The sequence below is a fragment of the Nerophis ophidion genome, linkage group LG01 (assembly GCF_033978795.1).
Source record: "Nerophis ophidion isolate RoL-2023_Sa linkage group LG01, RoL_Noph_v1.0, whole genome shotgun sequence".
Taxonomy (NCBI): Eukaryota; Metazoa; Chordata; class Actinopteri; order Syngnathiformes; family Syngnathidae; genus Nerophis; species Nerophis ophidion.
This window is the reverse complement of record NC_084611.1, coordinates 51,367,563-51,386,778: the sequence shown is the minus strand read 5'-3', so window position 1 is coordinate 51,386,778 and position 19,216 is coordinate 51,367,563. Positions and strand designations below refer to the sequence as shown.

Sequence of the window (19,216 nt, the reverse complement as noted above, 5' to 3'; positions counted from 1 at the left end):
AGCGATGCATCATCACTCCAACATGCTCACACATGTGGAGCTACAGTAGACTTCACTTTATCACAGCTGATTTGATTTCCACATTTTGTCATGTTGCAGCCCTATTCCAGAATGGAATACAGTCATGTTTTCCCCTCAAAATTCTACACACAATACCTCCTAATGACCATGTGAAAAACATTTTTTTTATTTGATTTAAATTTTGCGAATGTATTGAAAAAATCACATGTAAACACAGCCTTTGCTCAATACTTTGTTGATGCACTCTAGCTCAATGTAAGAGATTAATTGGTTCCTTGATGGCGCTCCTCACTCGGAACAACGTTTCTCATTGAAATGAATTCAAATCAATATCAGTGTTGCTTGGCCCCCCAACACAGCACAATTGGTACATATAACATGCTTTTTAAATTGAAAAACACACACATTCATTTTTCCCCTTAAAATTCTCCACACAGTACCCCTTAATGACAATGTGAAATGTTTTTTGATTTAATTGAAATTTTGCAAAAGTATTAAAAACGAAAAACAAAATAAAAACAGAAAATCACATGTATTCACAGACTTTTCTCAATAGTTTGTTGATGCAGTCTAGCTCAATTTAGGAGATTAATTGGTTCCGTGACGGCGCTCCTCACTCAAAACGTTTCTATTAAATTTAATTCAAATCAATTTGAGTGGTTTTGGCCCGCCAACACAGCACAATTTGTACTTATAACACGCCCTTTTAAAATGAAAAACACATACATTCATTTCCCCCCCTCAAATTTATACACACAATACCCCCAATGACAATGTGAAAAGTTAGTTTATTTGATTTAAATTTACCAAAAGTATTGAAAAAAATCACATGTATTCACAGCCTTTGCTCATACTGTGTTGATGCACTCTAGCTCAATTTACGAGATTAATTGGTTCCGTGATGAAGCTCCTCACTCAAAACAACGTTTCTCAGGGAAATTAATTCAAATCAATTTGATTGGTGCATGGCCCCTCAACACAGTACAATTGGTACATATAACATGCTTTTTAAATTGAAAAACACACACATTCATTTTCCCCTCAAAATTCTCCACACAATACCCCCTCAATGACAATGTGAAATGTTTTTTGATTTAATTGAAATTTTGCAAATGTATTAAAACGAAAAAACAAAACAAAAACAACAACAGACAATCACAACTATTCCCAGCCCTTGCTCAATACTTTGTTAATGCACTCTAGCTCAATTTACCAGATTAATTGGTTCCGTGATGGCGCTCCCCACTCGTTTCTCATTGGAATGAATTAAAATCAATTTGATTGGTGCCCGGCCCCCCCAACGCAGCACCATTTTTACATATAACACACCTTTTAAATTGAAAAACACATGTTAATTATTTTCCCCTCAAAATTCTACACACAATTCCCTCTAATTACAATATGATCGTTTGGTCCGCACATTTTACCGGCGATGCTGACGCAGCTATTCGGCCATGCTATGGCTATGAATGGCGTCAATAGCTAGTCACTCAATAGCTTTAGTTTCTTCTTCAATACTTTCATACTCCAACCATCCGTTTCAATACATGCGTAATCTGTTGAATCGCTTAAACCGCTGAAATCCAAGTCTGAATCCGAGCTAATGTCGCTATATCTTGCTGTGCTATTTGCCATTGTTTGTTTACATTGGCAGCACTGTATGACGTCACAGGGAAATGGATAGTCGCATTGCAAATAGCGAAAATCAAGCACTTTAAAGCTTTCTTTAGGGATATTCCGGGACCGGTAACATTTTGAAAAAAACTTTAAAAAATACAACAAGCCACTGGGAACGGATTTTTCTTGTTTTTAACCCTTTTGAAATTGTGATAATGTTCCCCTTTAAACGTGTGGACAATGCTAAAGAAACAAGTCCATGTCAAAAAATTTGCACATTTGTAAGCAAATATTAACATTGCTGTACGTATAATTTTGACCCAGCACATTTTCAGTAGAGCCATAATAAATTCATAAAAGAAGCAAACTTCATGAATGTTTTTTTTTGTGAGCAACAAGTATGTGCTGCAATCACTCTATCACACAAAAAATAAGAAATGATTGGAAAGTCAAGACAGCCATGACATGATGTTCTTTACAAGTGTACGCAAACTTTTGACGATGCATTTCCGCTGCCGTGGGAAAGCCTTGGCAGAGGTGAGTGGGAAAGTTCTGGTTTTGTCACGCTGAGTGGGCCGGGTGTTGCTGCACTCTGAAATGAACCGTGCGGTTGCGTGTCCTTTCAAAACGTGTCTACAGTGGCCAATAAACTTAGTGACGTGTTGCACGTGTAAATGCGTCTCCGCTCCTTCCTCATTTACCCAAGAACTTCCTCTCTCAAATGTTTGCGATTTAAAAAAAAAAAAAAAAGCCAACATTTTTGCTTCCTTTTTTTTTTCCCAGCACTTGTTTATAGTGAGGACTCGCAGCTTCCAAGAGTTGCACCACACTTCCTGTTGGATGACGTCAGCACCAGCTTGCCCACTTTGCGTCACACCTCGCATGCAGGAAGTGCGCTGTCATGTCAAGGCAGCGGCTTTTACTTGGTTGCTGTCAATCATCGTCGTCACATGTCGTAATTGTGGTAATTGTCAATCATCATCGTCACATGTCGTGTGGTCACCTGCAGGCGTGATGATGGATGCATGGATGATGTCACACTTAAAGTCGGGGTGTCCTAACTTTTTCCACTGAGGGCCACACATGGACAAATGCAAACATGCAGGGGGCCGTTTGGATGTTTTGCATTTTCGAAACCAACACAATACAAGTTTGGTCCCAGGGACCCAGAAAGGTCATTGGGGAAAAAAAAAGTCATATTCATATGTATGTGTGTGTGTGTGTGTGTGTGTGTGTGTGTGTGCGTGTGTGCATGTGTGTGTGTATACACACACATAAAAAAAAAAATATTTGTACACACACACACACTTTTATGTATGTAAAAGTGTGTGTGTGTGTATATGTATATATATATAAAACAAATATATTTGTATACATACATGTACAGTACATATGTATGTATATATGTATTTATACATACATAAACGTGTGTGTGTGTGTGTGTGTATGTATATATATATATATATATATATATATATATATATATATATATATATATATCAGTGACATGCGGTGAGGTTCATTGCTGGTGAGGCACTGACTTCATCACAGTCAGATTTATAAACATATGAACCCTATAGAGTATCTTATTCGCCATTTGATTGGCAGCAGTTAATGGGTTATGTTTAAAAGCTCATATATACCAGCATTCTTCCCTGTTTGGCACTCAGCATCAAGGGTTGGAATTGGGGGTTAAATCACCAAAAATGATTCCCGGCCGCTGCTGCTCACTGCTCCCCTAACCGCCCAGGGGGTGAACAAGAGGATGGGTCAAATGCAGAGGACAAATTTCACCACACGTAGTGTGTGTGAGACAATCATTGGTACTTTAACTTAATGTAGCAAGTACTTTAGCTAGTATAGTATGGTATAAATAAATTACACTTATTATTATCATTATTCTGATTGTAGCTGAGATAGGTGCCAGCGCCCCCCGCGACCTCAAAAGGGAATAAGCGGTAGTAAATGGATGGATGGATGGATGGATGGATGGATGGATGGATTATCATTATTGGCGATAATACGGCGTGTAGCGGTAAAGTCCTAAACTATTACTGCTACTGGTTGCCGAATATAATGAAGCTAGTTCAGACGTGTGCAGCCAGAAATGTGTCCATGTTTAACCAAAATATTTATTATCATAAAGTCACATCAAAAACAGAAAATACACGGGCGCAAACAAATACTACCTGGCACAGTCAAAAACTGTTGTGCCTCCACTCAGCAACACCTGAGTAAGATCCCAACTCCTCCCTAAGTAGACTTGCACTTGGCCTTGAGCCAACCCCTTCAGTGATGTCATGAATTTGACGGACAGAAAGAGTATATGGCTCTAACACTGCTAACATTAACAATATTTAAAAAATCACATGTAAGTAGAAAATAACAAACACGACAGTACACAGTGTTGTCACTATGACAGGTGTAACCGCGCACCAGCGGCAGTGTTCATTCATTGTCTTTACTGTAGCATAAAACATGCAGATGGCCTTAAAACGCCACAATACTCAGTCACCATATTTAAGTACCCAAAATAAAGACTCGACATAAATATAAATTCAATCGGATCAGAAACGTTGGAGAAAACGGGATTAAACCCAGATGCAAACCGCCCATAGAAAATACGTGGGTACAGCTAGTAGCTACTTTAGCAAACAAATTCACTTACCAACTCGGCTTAATATCTCAACATCGCCACACTCTTTCGTCGCAACTCGGCCCTGATGGTCGGCACCTATAAGTTTGCAATTAGTTTTAAAATGTTGGACGGTTGTTTTTACGATATGCAGGCAAACAACAACTTTAAAACATACCGGCTTCAGATGTCCCCAGGCCTAGCCGAGTAGTGCAAGAATGATCCCTGGGATCACTAGCGCCCTCTACCACCAGGAGGCCGGAGAACAGGTGCCTCACATAGTCCGTCTTTGGGCCGTTTTATGATTGCCCAGCACAAGAAATACGTTACACACATACAGTTGTTGACAAAATACACTGTACATTATATACCTCAGCTAACTAAACTATGGAAATGTATAATATAATTCATATAGCAATACAGTCTCACTGCACAGCAGACAGGAGTTAGCCGAGTCATTGCGCAATTCACGGGAGGCTCAGCTGGCTGCTGACTCACCACAAGTAATTCTCAGTATTTGAACGCCTAAAGTGCAAATTAAGCGATTTTGAATAAAAAATAATTTTAAACTGGTGAAGTTAAACTGAAAGTAACTTTATAGTATAATCACTGGATACATATAACAATATAATTATTTTTTTTCTTTTTACATTTTTTTCTTTCCATGGTGGCAGGTGAGGCGTGGCCTCACCTGCCGCCCCTGACTGCACGTCACTGATATATATATATATATATATATATATATATATATATATATATATATATACATATATATATATATATATATATATATATATATATATATATATATATATATATATATATATATATATATATATATATATATATATATATATATATATATATATATACGCACGTTTTTGTATGTATACATACATACATACATGCATACATACATATATGTATATATATTTGTGTGTATGAATGTATATGTATGTATTTATGTGTATATATATATATATATATATATATATATATATATATATATATATATATATATATATATATATATATATATATATACATATATATATATATAAATATGTGTGTGTGTGTGTGTATACACACACATAAAAAAACAAATATATTTGTATACATACATGTATGTATATATGTATGTATACATACATAAACCTGTGTGTATATATATATATGTATACGTTTTTGTATGCATATATACATATATGTATATATTTGTGTATACAAATGTATATGTATGTATGTGTGTGTGTGTATATATATATATATATATATGTGTGTGTGTGTCTATGTTTATGTATGTATGTATATAAAAATATATATATATACATCTATTTTTTATATATATACACATATACATGGCTATATATATATATATATATATTACACACATATATATGTACACACATACAGTATATGTGTGTATATATTTATAATTATATATGTATTTATTTATAAATGTATACAGTATTTATATATATATATATATATAATTATATAAACAGTACATATATATAGTGTCTGTTTATACAGTATATATATATATATATATATATATATATATATATATATATATATATATATATATATATATATATATATATTCGTACGTATGTACATACATACATACATACATACATATGTATGTTTTGTTGTGTTTTATGCTCACTTTGTCAAACACAACATATGCAACATTTTCCCCTCAAAAAAATACTTCAAAGTATGTCTATATATATATATGTATAAAAAAAATATATATATATACATATACATGGATATATACTGTATATTACACACACACGTATATATATATATATATATATATATATATATATTTATATATATATATATATATATATATATATATATATATATATAGTTATATATATTGTTATATATGTATTTATTTATACATTTATACAGTGTTTATATAGACATATATATAATTATACAAACAGTACATATATAGTGTCTATATATACACTATATGCATACAGTGTGTGTATATACAGTATATATGTATGTATATATATATACATGTATATATTCGTACAGATGTACGTATGTACGTACATACATACATACATACATATGTATGTTTTGTTGTGTTTTATGCTCATTTTGTCAAACAAATCCCGGCAAAAACACAACATCTGCAACATTTCCCCCCCGAAAAATACGTGAAAGTGTGATATTTGTTGTGAAGTTATTGGAGCCCTAAAACAGTCAATAATTCATAACTACATTGATTTGAATTCATTATTATTATTATTTTTTAGCAATATATTTTTTTTATCTGTTTCTAAAGGGGCCCCACTTATATCAGTGTTAAAAATAAGTCACACTCGTTTTTATTTTATTTTTTTAACTTTTAACACCGCAGTCTCAACTTCAGATCAATGGGTTATCAGTTTTTGCTTTATTTTTTTTTTAATGTGTTTTTTTATGCCCTTGTTGTCAAAGAAAAACACACAAAGCCTGTGATTTTTTTCAACCAAAAACGACTTCAAAGTGTAATATTTGTTGTGAAGCGGTAGAAAGTGGATGGACAATTGCAGCCTTCATTGGGTCAATCATTCAAAACAAACATTTTTGAGCAACGACAGCTTAAAAAAAAAAAAATTACATCTGTTATTCCACTTTTTGATGATTCTCGTCAATCGGTTGTTTTTTTTGCCAGTATTTTTATAATGCGAAATGTGACAAAATTAGTCGCGGGCCACACTTTGGATCCCTCTGATTTATATCATTATAATGAAGATACACTGAATCATCCCTGCAAATAAGATGTATCAGTAAAACTAATAATTATAAAATAATTATGTATAAATAGTTCTATAGTCTTTAATGTGCTTATTGACGTCTCCTTTTGAAAATATATTCCTATTTTACCATTTTTCCAACACCTCCGACTCATTCAGATTTCAAAACCGTTTTTTGACACATGAGGTAAATGACTCATTTTTAAAAGTTAGATTAATCACACTTTGGAATTTGGATTAATCACAATTAATCACAGGCAATTACTCGCTTGCGCAATTAATTTGCTGACTAAAAGACTCTAATGTTTGTACACAAATGCCTTTTCTTTTTTTTAAAAAACATTTTACATGAACGCACGTGGTTTATTTGCGCAGAACTCGGCGATTGTCCGAAAAGGAGTCGGCACAGTCCGAACACATTTGAGTCCGTGCCTCAGCAATCACTTGTGGTTTGTATACATCTTGTGAAATGTTGTATTTGGTGTCAAATAATACTCACACGCTTTATTTACACCCGATAAATTCACTTTTTTATTAGTTTTGAACAGTTGTCTGATCAGGTTCTACTAAAAGTTTTGTATTTTGTGTCCGGTTTATTTGAGATTTTAGTTGTAATTAAATTTTTTTTTCCAAAGACTAAAAGTCAACATCCTTTGTTTTCTATCATCTCCTGTACTGAGGCTCCTATTTTGCTTCACCTGTTACTCATTGTGCACTTCCGTACTGCACTAGATTTATGTTTCCCCAAAAAGTTAGACAATTTTCTTCAATTAAAAAAAAAAAATTGCAAGTATAAAAACATTTTTTGCAAGTAAAAACATTTTTTTCACACCCAACAATTTGCAAGTTGAAAAATTATTTTTTTTAATTACATTTTTTTTCGAGTATAAGAAAATATTTTTGGAAGTAAAAACATTTTTTCACACCCAATAATTTGCAAGTTGAAAAATTATTTTCTTTAATTACATCTTTTTTTGCGAGTATAAGAAAATATTTTAGCAAGTAAGAACATTTTTTCACACCCAACAATTAGCAAGTTGAAAAAATAATTTTCTTTAATTACAATTTTTTTGAGGAGTATAAGAAAATATATTTTTTTACACATCCAACAATTTTGTTGGTTTTCTTCGTTTAAAAATAGTTTTCTTTAATTAAAAAAATGCAAGTATGAAAATGATTTTTTGCAAGTAAAAAAAAAAGTTTTCACACCCAACAATTCACAAGTTAAAAAACATTATTTATTTTATTAAAACAATCTTCAATTAAAATTAAATGCAAGTACAAAACCTTTTTTTAATAAAAAAATGTATTTTGAACACCCAAAAGTTTGCAAATTCTCAAGATTTCTTCAATTTAAAAAAATTGCAAGTGTAAAAACGTTTTTTGCAGGTAAAAATATTGTTTTCACACCCAAAAATTTGCAAATTGAAAAAGATTGTTCTTTAATTTAAATTTTTTGGGCAAGTATAAGAAACATTTTTTGCAAGTAAAATTTTTTTTCCCACACCCAACAATTTGTTGGTTTTCTTTGTTTAAAAATACAGTTTTCTTCAATTAAAAAAATGCAAGTATAAAACCTTTTTTTAAATAAAAAAATGTTTTTAAAACCCCAAAAATAAAAAAAATGCAAGTACATAAAAATGTTTTTTTGCAAGTAGAAATATTATTTTCACACCCAACAATTTGTAAGTTGAAAAATAATTTTCTGTAATTACAATTTTTTTTGCAAGTATACGAAAATGTTTTTGCAAGTAAAACATTTTTTTTCCACACCCAACCATTTTGGTGGTTTTCTTTGCTTAAAATTACAGTTTTCTTCAATTAAAAAATTGCAACTATAATAACTATTTTCCATTTCCATTTTCTACCGCTTATTCCCTTTTGGGATCGCAGGGGGCGCTGGCGCCTATCTCAGCTACAATCGGGCGGAAGGCGGGGTACACCCTGGACAAGTCGCTACCTCATCACAGGGCCAACACAGATAGACAGACAACATTCACACTCACATTCACACACTAGGGCCAATTTAGTGTTGCCAATCAACCTATATTTTATGCAAGTAAAAAATAAGTTTTCACACCCAACAATTCACAAGTTAAGAAACATTATTTATAGTATTCATGGAATATTTATAGAATATTTTGCTTCTACTTCCTGTTGGGTTCCTCGTCTTTGCCACACCTACAGTTTCTATTCAGTTTTGTGTCAGCACACCTGTGTTCCAGTAGTTATTTAGTTTCACCTGTTACTCATTGTGCACTTCCGTTCTGCACTAGATTTATGTTGCCCCAATAAAAAGGGCTTTTATCTGCACGCTGCCTTCCTTGCTCCGTGTGCCGGGGTCTAGACAAACAAGGCCAATACAAGACTGTAACAAAGTGCTATTTAAACCGTGTTGTTCTCGGGCCACATTTACTTCAATATTATTCTTATTTTGAAAACTCTGTAGCGGACTTTAGTTTTTTATCTTTTGTCCGAGTTACACATTTTTTTCACGGTCAACAATTCACAATTTAAGTAACAATTTTGTAATAAAAACCTGTTTCTTGAAGTATAAAAACTATTTGTTTTTAAATAAAAACATGTTTTTCCACACCCACCAATTTGCAAGTAAAACATTTTTTTTCAATTACAAATCATTTTAAAGTAAAAAAGAAAAATTTTGCAAGTAAAAACATTGTTTTTTTATACACACCCAACACTTCTAAAGTTAGAAAAATAATTTGATTTGATTTAAAAAAAAAAATTAAATTAAAATGTTTTTTGCAAGGATAAAGCAACATTTTTGGAAATACATTTTTTTTCACACCCAACAATTCGCAAGCTAAAGAACAATTGAACTCTATTAAGAACAATATTCAAATAAAAATAAATGCAAGTATAAAACCTTTTTTTAAATTAAAAAATAGTGTTTTTAACACCCAAAAATTTGCAAATTCTCAAGTGTTCTTCAATTTAAAAAAATGCAAGTACAACATTTAATTTTTTTCATTCCCAACAATTTACAAGTTGAAAAATATATTTTCTTACATTAAAAACAATCTTCAATTAAAAATAAATGCAAATATAAAAATGTTTTAAAAAATAAAAAAGTGTTTTCAATACCCCAAAGTTTTCTTCAATTTAAAAATAATGCAAACATAAAAAAGATGCAAACATAAAAAGCATTTTTTGCAAGCAAAACTATTTTTTTTCACTTCCAACAATTTTCAAGTTTAAATATCTATATTTTTAATTAAAAAAACAATTTTTAAGTGTTCCAATATTTTTTTGCAATCAAAAAAATAAGTAAAAAAACAAGTTTTCTGCAAGTAATTTTTTTTCACACCCAATAATTCGCAAGTTAAAAAAATATTTTATTGTAATAGAAACAATCTTCAACTAAAAATAAATGCAAATATAAAACCTTTTTTTTAAAATAAAAAATAGTGTTTTTAACACCCCCAAAAATGGCAAATTGTCAAGTTTTCTTCAATCTAAAAGAATGCAAACATAAAAAACATTTTTTGCAAGCAAAAAAATATGTTTCATTTCCAACAATTTTTAAGTTGAAAAATATATTTTTTTAAATTAAAAAAAAATATTTAAGTGTTCCAATTTTTTTTGCAGTTAAAATAATAATTACAAAAACAAGTTTTTTGCAAGTCATTTTTTTCACACCCAACAATTCGCAAGTTAAAAAAAAAATTCCTTTAACTAAAAAAAATTGCAAGTGTTAAAACTATTTTATGCAAATTAAAACTTTTTTTTAACTTTTTTTTTTGTTAAATAAAATATTTTTTACCTGCAAATTTTTTTTTATATACTTGCAATTGTCGTTTAAACTTGCGAATGGTTGTGCGTGACAAAAACCATGTTGCGTGTGTAATTTCCCTGCATAGATATCGGCATACAGCCACCATCCATCTCTTTTACGGAAGCTGTTCTTTTACCGGTGTGACATTACTACTTTCATTACACGCTGAGTCACTCATTAATTGATCACGTTTATGTCGACGACCATAAGTTGGAAAGTTCAAAGGCCACCAGAAAGTAGCCCGCATTCCTGAGTAACACGCAGGTAAATTACTCCACTTGAGTCATGGCGCGTTCCAAGTGATCAATGTGCTGATCAATGACAAGTACTCATCGAAGATTGTGCCTCGGGCTACCTCGCTCGCTCCTCGCCGTGTAAATTCCCGCTCGGCTGCCAACAATCCCGTCTTGCGCAACACCTGCATGTGCGGTGACTCACCCACGGCTCTTTAAAAGGAGAAGACTCTCGTCTTCAGCACTAGAGTCCAACAGCAGAGCTCAAAGGCAACAGACGTCTTCCTCCACTTTCTAAAGACAACAACAACAACGACGACGACAATGATGAGCAAAGTAATCCTCAGTGCTTTGGTGGTCCTCTTGGTCTCTGTGGCCCTCAGTGAAGGTAAGGCCTCTCTCTTCATGTTGCACACCTTTTTATGGAGGAGCATGCATCTGACGGAGTTCTTCCACCCCATCCAGGAATGACTCTGAGAAGCTTGGGAGTGGAGCTGCACTGCCGCTGCATCCAGACCGAGAGCAAACCCATCGGCCGGCACATCGAGAAGGTGGAGCTGATCCCCGCCAACTCTCACTGCGACGACACCGAAATCATGTAAGGACTTTTGGTTATTTGTATTATTATGGAAGAATCAGTCAATGGTGGCATGTGGATCAGAACCGTTGACCTTTGCACAAATGTTACACCATGGGTGGTCTTCTGAAATACTGCCTCGGTCTAAGTGAAACAATGTTTTGTCAGACCCTATAATTCTCAGAATGATTCAAATAAAAAACTATTTTCTTAAATAAAATTAAAAATTGCGAGTATAATAATTTTTTCTAGAAAGTTAAAACAATGTTTTTTCATGCCCAACAATTTACAGGTTGAAAAATAAGTTTTATTCGGTTTAAATAAAAAATTCCAAGTATAAAACATTTTTTTTTGCAAGTGAAAACTTTTTTTCATACCCAATAATTCATAAATTTAAAAAATAATTATTGATAAAAAAAACAATTGTATTAAATAAATAAATTATAATTACAAATTTTCATACCCAAACAATTCATAAGTTGAAAAAGTATTTTCTTTGATTCAAAAACTTTTTTTTTTTCAACTAAAAACATTTTTTTTAAAGTATAAAACATTTATTTGCAATAATTCCATCCATCCCAATAATTCCATCCATCCATTTCCTTCCGCTTGTCTCTTTTGGGGTCGCAGGGGGTCGCTGGAGCCTATCTCAGATGATTCGGGCAGAATAATTTTCTTTTATTAAAAAACTTTCCAACTATAAAAACAATTTTTTTGCAAGAAAAATTTATTTTACATACCCAGTAATTTGGAAGCTAAAACTTCATTTCTAAAACATTTTTTTTTCAATAAACAAAAGATAAAATTGCAAGTATAAAAGCATTTTTTACAAGTAAAAATGCTTTTTTCATACCCAACAATTTGTAAGTCAAAAGCTCATTTTCTTCAAATAAAAAACTTTTTTTTTCAATTAAAAAAAATGCAAGTATAAAAACAAGTTTCTGCAAATTAAAACGTTTTTTATACCCAACAATTCACGGATTGAAAAACACATTTCTTCACTTAAATAAAAAATTGAATTCTAAAAACTGTTTTTTGCAAGAAAAAATTTAGTTTTTCATACCCAACAATTTGTAAGTTAAAAAACAATTGTCTTCGATAAAAAAAAAAAAAGTTAAATAAAAAAAATAAACAATAATTGGAACTATAGAAACAATTGTTTGCAAGTAAAAAAATTTTTTTCACACCCAACAATTTTTAAATTAAAGAATAATTTTCTTCGATTAAAAAACTATTTTCTAAGAAAATTGAAAGTATAAAAACAACGTTTTGCAATTTATCAATTTGTAGATTGAATAGGATTTTTTTTTAAGTAAAAACATTTTTATGTCATATCCAACAATTAGCAAGTTAAAAACAATTTTCTTTGATTAAAAAAATATGTTTTCTTCAAGTAAAGAAAATTACAAATATAAAAAACATTCTTTGCAAGTAAAAAATTGTGTTTTCATACCCAAATATTTTGATTAAAAAACACATTAAAATAAAGTAATAATCTAATGTATTCATGGATATAAAAATATAAAATACCACAAATTAGGACGTAATAAAAATGTGAACTTGAAGTACTTTACAGAAAAATGCAGCGGAGAAGTGAATCCAAATAAAACAAACAGATAAAATAAATAAATAGAAAAAAGATATGATTCCTATATTTGTTTTTAAGCAAAAAATCAATAAATCCAAGGCTGCTGCTTCCTTTGACTCATTTTCTCGTCCAGTTGAGGAGGTTGGGGGAGGGTGGGGGGGGGGGGGGGTCTTTTATTTGCACCTGCATCAAAAAATGTCTAATGGGTCACTTCAACGAGTCGTTCAAAAGACTCGACTCCTTTGCATTTGTTGTGCGCCTTTCTGACTTCCTGTCTGCGTCTCCGCCTGCAGTGCCACACTGAAAGTCAGCGGTCAGGAGGTGTGCCTGGACCCCCACGCGCCCTGGGTGAAGAGGGTCATCAAGAGGATCCTGGACAAGTAAGTTCCACATTCACACCTGCACAACCCAATCACATCCAACACAAAAAAAGAGCCTGGTACTGGATCACCTCTTTATTCCGCACACTTCCTCAAGCCAGAAGTTTAACATGCAACTTCTCTTTCTCCCCCTGCAGCAAAAGACGCTGAGCAATATAAAAAAGCTGGCTTTTCTGTCCTTTTTTTATTGTTTTTTTTTTTTTTTACGGAAACTTGAAGAAGGAGCGGAACAGTGACCGAGGACTACTCAGCACTTTTTAACACGTGCACAAACCTACTTGAAGAAGTGTTGAAGTTGTCAACACACATGATGTTTGTATCAAACACTTTGTTCTAACTTATGTTGGACGTATTTCTACTCTATTTATCTATCTTTTTCATGGTCCACTCTATTTATGTTTATTAATGGTCTGCTCTATTTATGTTTATTAATGGTCTACTCTATTGATCGAGGCCTATTGTTGTCTTACGTCGGACATATTTAATGGTGTACTGTATTTATCTATGCCTATTTATAAATGTTTATTTATGAAGAAGCCAATCTTGATGTGCTCTGTGTAACTTCCCCTCCATGTCTTGTTGATCCACAATAAAAGACAGCCTCAAATATATGAACTCAGTCTCGTTCCGCTTTTTGAGAAGTCCATTGACAACAATCTTGCGGCACAATAATAAAAAAAAACACTAAAAAGTGTAATAAAGGCTTCACGGTGGAAGAGGGGTTAGTGCGTCTGCCTCACAATACGAAAGTCCTGAGCAGGCACGTGCACACATAGGGCCCAAAGGGTGCTTGAGCCCCTGCCCTTGTTTGCCTCCTCTTAAAAAGTGCCCTCTGCCTGTGTGTGTGTTTTTTTTCTTTTTTTTTTTTTTTCTTTAAACAACATTAATAAATTCCTGTCAGGGACGTAAAAAAACAGAACAAAACAAAAAAACAGCGGTACAAAAACTCCACGTTTTCTTGTAATGCCGAGTTGTCTGAGCCTGCTGCTTCTGCCAGAGAGAGAGAGAGAGAGAGAGAGAGGGCGAGTAAGTGAGTGAGAGTTAGGAGAGAGAGCCAACTGCGGCCTGAGGACACGTGACGGTGGAGCAACTTAAACCTGTGTGTTATGGTCTAGTCGCCGTCCACTTATTCAGCATCTTATATGGGTAATATTTCAGAAAAACGCTGTATTGTTCTATTAGTCAATGTGTCAGCTTCTGTTTTTGCCGCACGTCGGAGCACGGCACATCAATTCTGCACAGAGCAGAGCGGATTGTGCGGGACAGGAAGTAGTGTACAAAATACAAAATAAAACACCGGGTTAATTTTCAAAACAAATGCACTGTTTTTACAGTGGATCACATTTCTCTCACAGTAGAGGTTTAGATATAAAGTTTATTGTGACTTTGCAATTACTGTGTGGGTTAACAAAATAATAATAATAGTAATGATAACAATAACAATAATAATAATAATAATAATGATAATGAAGGTTGCCGCTTTAAAGGTCTACTGAAAGCCACTACTACCCACCACAAAGTCGGATAGTTTATTTATCAATGATGAAATATTAACATTGCAACACATGCCAATACGGCCTTTTTAGTTTACTAAATTGAGATTTAAAATTTCCTGGGAGTTTCGTCTTGAAAACGTTGTGTAATGATGACGTGTACGCAAGACGTCACAGGTTTTTAGGAAGTATGAGCGCTGCGCACACACACAGCTAAATGTCGTCTGCTTTAACGGCATAATTACACAGTATTTTGGACATCTGTGTTGCTGAATCTTTTGCAATTTGTTCAACTAATATTGGAGAAATCACAGTAGAAAGATGGAGTTGGGAAGCTTTAGCCTTTAGCCACACAAACACACGGTGATTCCTTGTTTAAAATTCCTGGAGGTGAAACTTTATTATGGATCAGAGTGCGGTCAAGCGAACATGAAACACGACGGAATGTCAACCAGCAGGTTTCGGTGAGAAAATTGTGGTTAAAAAGTTGCTTCTTACCGGAGAAAAGCTGAGCTTGTCCCATCCATAGCTGCTGTCGACTCCTCTGAGACACTGCGCGTCAACACACCCGTGGACGTACATGTGACGTCTTGGTGGCATTGTGGTGACGAGTTGTTCTCTCGTGGGTGCAGCGAAGATGGACACAGCGTGAGGTAGAAACAATAATTTATTTATACTAACTAAAACAGTCTAAGAACCAAAAACACTTGCTCGAAGGCACTACAAACAAAACAGAAAGCGCTAGCATGAGCTAGGGACAAACAACTGAAATAGCATGGAAGCTAATGTACACAAAGGTAGTTACCACAAGGCTGGAAAGAGCGACGTCAACTGTAGAGTGAAGCAAGCAAGAGTCCAAGAAAGAATGTCAAACAAAGGCGGTCTTAAATAGGGAGATAACTAATCAAGGACAGGTGCGCGTGATCAAAGGAGAGATAGGTGACACTAAATGGGTAACTATGACAACGGAACAAAACCAGGAAGTGCCACAAAGAACTGAGGAAGACAAATACTAGACAGAATGTGATAACAAACGGAACCAAAATCAGAATATGCCGTGATCCAAGACGTGGATCATGACAGTACACCTCAGACTATCAGGTACTATCATTGTCACCGACGTCCCACTTGGTGTGAATTTCCTTGCCCTTATGTGGGCCTACCGAGGATGTCGTAGTGCTTTGTGTTGTGGTTTGTGCAGCCCTTTGAGACACTAATGATTTAGGCCTATATAAGTAAACATTGATTGATTGATTGATATTTAACTCACTAAAACACTAGCAACACAATAGAAAGATAAGGGATTTCCCAGAATTATCCTACTAAATGTGTCTAAAAACATCGGAATCCGTCCCAATGATATCGCGTTTTTTTTTTCTAGTCCATCGCTGTCAATATCCTCAAACACAAATCTTTCACCCTTGCTCAAATTGATGGGGAAATTGTCGTTTTCTCGGTCCGAATAGCACTTTTTGTTGGAGGCTCCCATTATAAACAATGTGAATATATGGGGAGCCATCAAACATGTGACGTCATCGTCTGAGACTTCCGGTAGAGGCAGGGCTTTTCTCTTAGCACCGAAAGTTGCAAACTTTATCGTGGATGTTCTCTACTAAATCCTTTCAGCAAAAATATGGCAATATCACGAAATGATCAAGTATGACACATAGAATGGACCTGCTATCCCCGTTTAAATAAGAAAATCTCATTTCAGTAGGCCTTTAAGGCCCCCAGAAGGTTTGGCTACTGATTGTGCACTGATTTCACAGCATTTTATGGAAGCCCTGAATTTACATTGAGGAGCATATTTGGGTATGGGTGGCATCCATCCTCTACTGGCTCCTGGTCCATATTTTTGGCGCTGTATTGCGTTTCAGTTGTTTAGTCTGAGCATTAAGTGAGAAAGACCATAAGTTACAACTTGATGGTGTTTTCATCAAGTTTAGGGAAGAATGACAGATTTTCACATTGAAGTTTTTCCCATTTGGGTATTTTTTTTTTTTTTTTTTTTTTTCATGTTGCACTGTTTAATGTTCAATATTAAAGTGCTTATCTTTAACAATAAATAGCCTAATAATAAACCAGTGTTTTGTTGCTTTTCATGTCTTCCAAGCCTACGATAATGTCAATTAATTCATTATGACAATAATTTGTTGACACAAAAGAAATGGCAATCACTTTTACCTACAAAAGACACACAGCTAAGTAGTTAGCTTCCTATTAGCAAATTTTATTTTACATTAATTTTCATATTGTGTAAAGGACCAAAAAAAAAAATCCCTGCCCTTTTTTGACATTGAGCCCCTGCCCCTCTATAATCATGTGCACATCCCTGGTCCTGAGTAGTCTGGGTTCAATCCCGGGCTGGGGATCTTTCTGTGTGGAGTTTGCATGTTCTCCCCGTCAATGCGTGGGTTCCCTCCGGGTACTCCGGCTTCCTCCCACTTCCAAAGACATGCACCTGGGGATAGGTTGATTGGCAACACTAAATTGGCCCTAGTATGTGGATGTTGTCTGTCTATCTGTGTTGGCCCTGCGATGAGGCGGCGAATTGTCCAGGGTGTATACCGCCTTCCGCCCGATTGTAGCTGAGATAGGCACAAGCGCCTCCTGCGACCCCAAAGGGGAATAAGCGGTAGAAAATGGATGGATAGATGGAAGTGGAATAAAAGGATAAATGTGATATGTGATTGTGTTTTGAACAGCCCAAAAATTTGCAAATTCTCAAGTTCTCTTCAGTATAAAAAATGCAAGTATAAAATCTATTTTTTGCAAGCAAAACATTTTTGTTTCACTTCCAACAATTTGTAAGTTGAAAAATATATGTTTTAAACAAAAAAAAATCTATTTGTAAGTGTTCAAATATTTTTTTGCAATTAAAAAATTTTAAATTGCAAGTACAAAAACAAGTTATTTTGCAAGTAATTTTATTTCACACCCAACAATAAGCAAGTTAAAAAACAATTTTATTCTATCAAAAATAAATGCCAGTATAAAACCTTTTTTTTAAATAAAAAAAAAGTATTTTTGACACCCAAAATTAGCATAATCTCCAGTTTTTTTCATTTTCAAAAAATGCAAGTATAAAAACCTTTTTTTTACCAGCAAAAACATTTTTTTCACTTCCGACAATTTGTAAGTTGAAAAATATGTTTTAAATTAAAAAATAACTATTTGTAAGTGTTAAAATATTTTTGGGAAATCAAAAAATAAAAATTGAAAGTCCAAAAACAAGTTTTTTTGCAAGCAATTTTATTTCACACCCGACAATTCGCATTTTAATAAACAATTGTATTCTATTAAAAACAATCTTCAATTAAAAACAAATGCAATTATAAATCCTCTTTTAAAAAATAAAAATAGTGTTTTTAACACACAAAAATTTGCAAATTCTCCAGTTTTCTTCAATAAAAAATGCAAGTATAAAAACTTATTTTTTGCAAGCAAACATTTGTTTTAATTTCCAACAATTTGTAAGTTGGAAAGGATTTAGAAGCGACTTTTTAACCACAATTTTCTTACCGAAACCTGCTGGTTGACTTTCGGTTAGGATTCATGTCCACTGTGATCCATAGTAAAGTTTCACCTCCGTGAATTTTAAACAAGGAATCACCGTGTGTTTGTGTGGCTAAAGGCTAAAGCTTCCCAACTCCGTCTTTCTACTGTGACTTCTCCAAAATTAATTAAACAAATTGCAAAGGATTCAGCAACACAGATCTCCAAAATACTGTGTAATTATGTTGTTAAAGCAGACGACTTATAGCTGTGTGTGTGTGCAGCGCTCATATTTCCTAACAGTCCGTGACGTCACGCGTACACGTCATCATTACGTGAGGTTTTCAAGAAAAAACTCCCGGGAAATTTAAAATTGCAATTTAGTAAACTAAAAAGGCCGTATTGGCATGTGTTGCAATGTTAATATTTCATCATTGATATATAAACTATCAGACTTTGTGGTGGGTAGTATTGGGTTTCAGTAGGCCTTTTAATATTTATTTTTATTCAAACAAAAACAATGTTTGGAAAGCATGATTATATTGGATAATATTATTGTTTTCAATAGAAATAAAAAAAAACTGTAAATTAAAATCAATCAATCAATCAATGTTTACTT

General features: G+C 33.4%; 1 protein-coding gene and 1 long non-coding RNA gene across 2 annotated transcripts; one reads left to right on the top strand and one right to left on the bottom strand.

The window, feature by feature from the left end:
- Positions 1-11,293: 11,293 nt before the first annotated feature.
- On the top strand, positions 11,294-14,224 carry cxcl8a (chemokine (C-X-C motif) ligand 8a). Its single transcript, XM_061906697.1, has 4 exons — positions 11,294-11,452; positions 11,530-11,662; positions 13,523-13,609; positions 13,747-14,224. Exons 1-4 carry the CDS (start codon positions 11,389-11,391, stop codon positions 13,757-13,759), a joined length of 297 nt encoding a protein of 98 aa, XP_061762681.1. The 5' UTR covers positions 11,294-11,388; the 3' UTR covers positions 13,760-14,224.
- LOC133556604 (uncharacterized) lies at positions 13,828-15,954 on the bottom strand. Its single transcript, XR_009807551.1, has 3 exons — positions 15,908-15,954; positions 15,601-15,721; positions 13,828-14,599 (listed from the first exon to the last, which is right to left on the bottom strand). It is a non-coding gene; the product is annotated as an uncharacterized LOC133556604 (long non-coding RNA).
- Between the last annotated feature and the right edge of the window lie 3,262 nt (positions 15,955-19,216).

Excerpts from the sequence above, each read along its gene's own strand:
- cxcl8a (XM_061906697.1), top strand. The coding sequence starts at position 11,389 with ATGATGAGCAAAGTAATCCTCAGTGCTTTGGTGGTCCTCTTGGTCTCT. Across the intron at positions 11,453-11,529 it reads CTCTGTGGCCCTCAGTGAAG|GAATGACTCTGAGAAGCTTG; the intron begins GTAAGGCCTCTC and ends CACCCCATCCAG. Across the intron at positions 11,663-13,522 it reads TGCGACGACACCGAAATCAT|TGCCACACTGAAAGTCAGCG; the intron begins GTAAGGACTTTT and ends CTCCGCCTGCAG.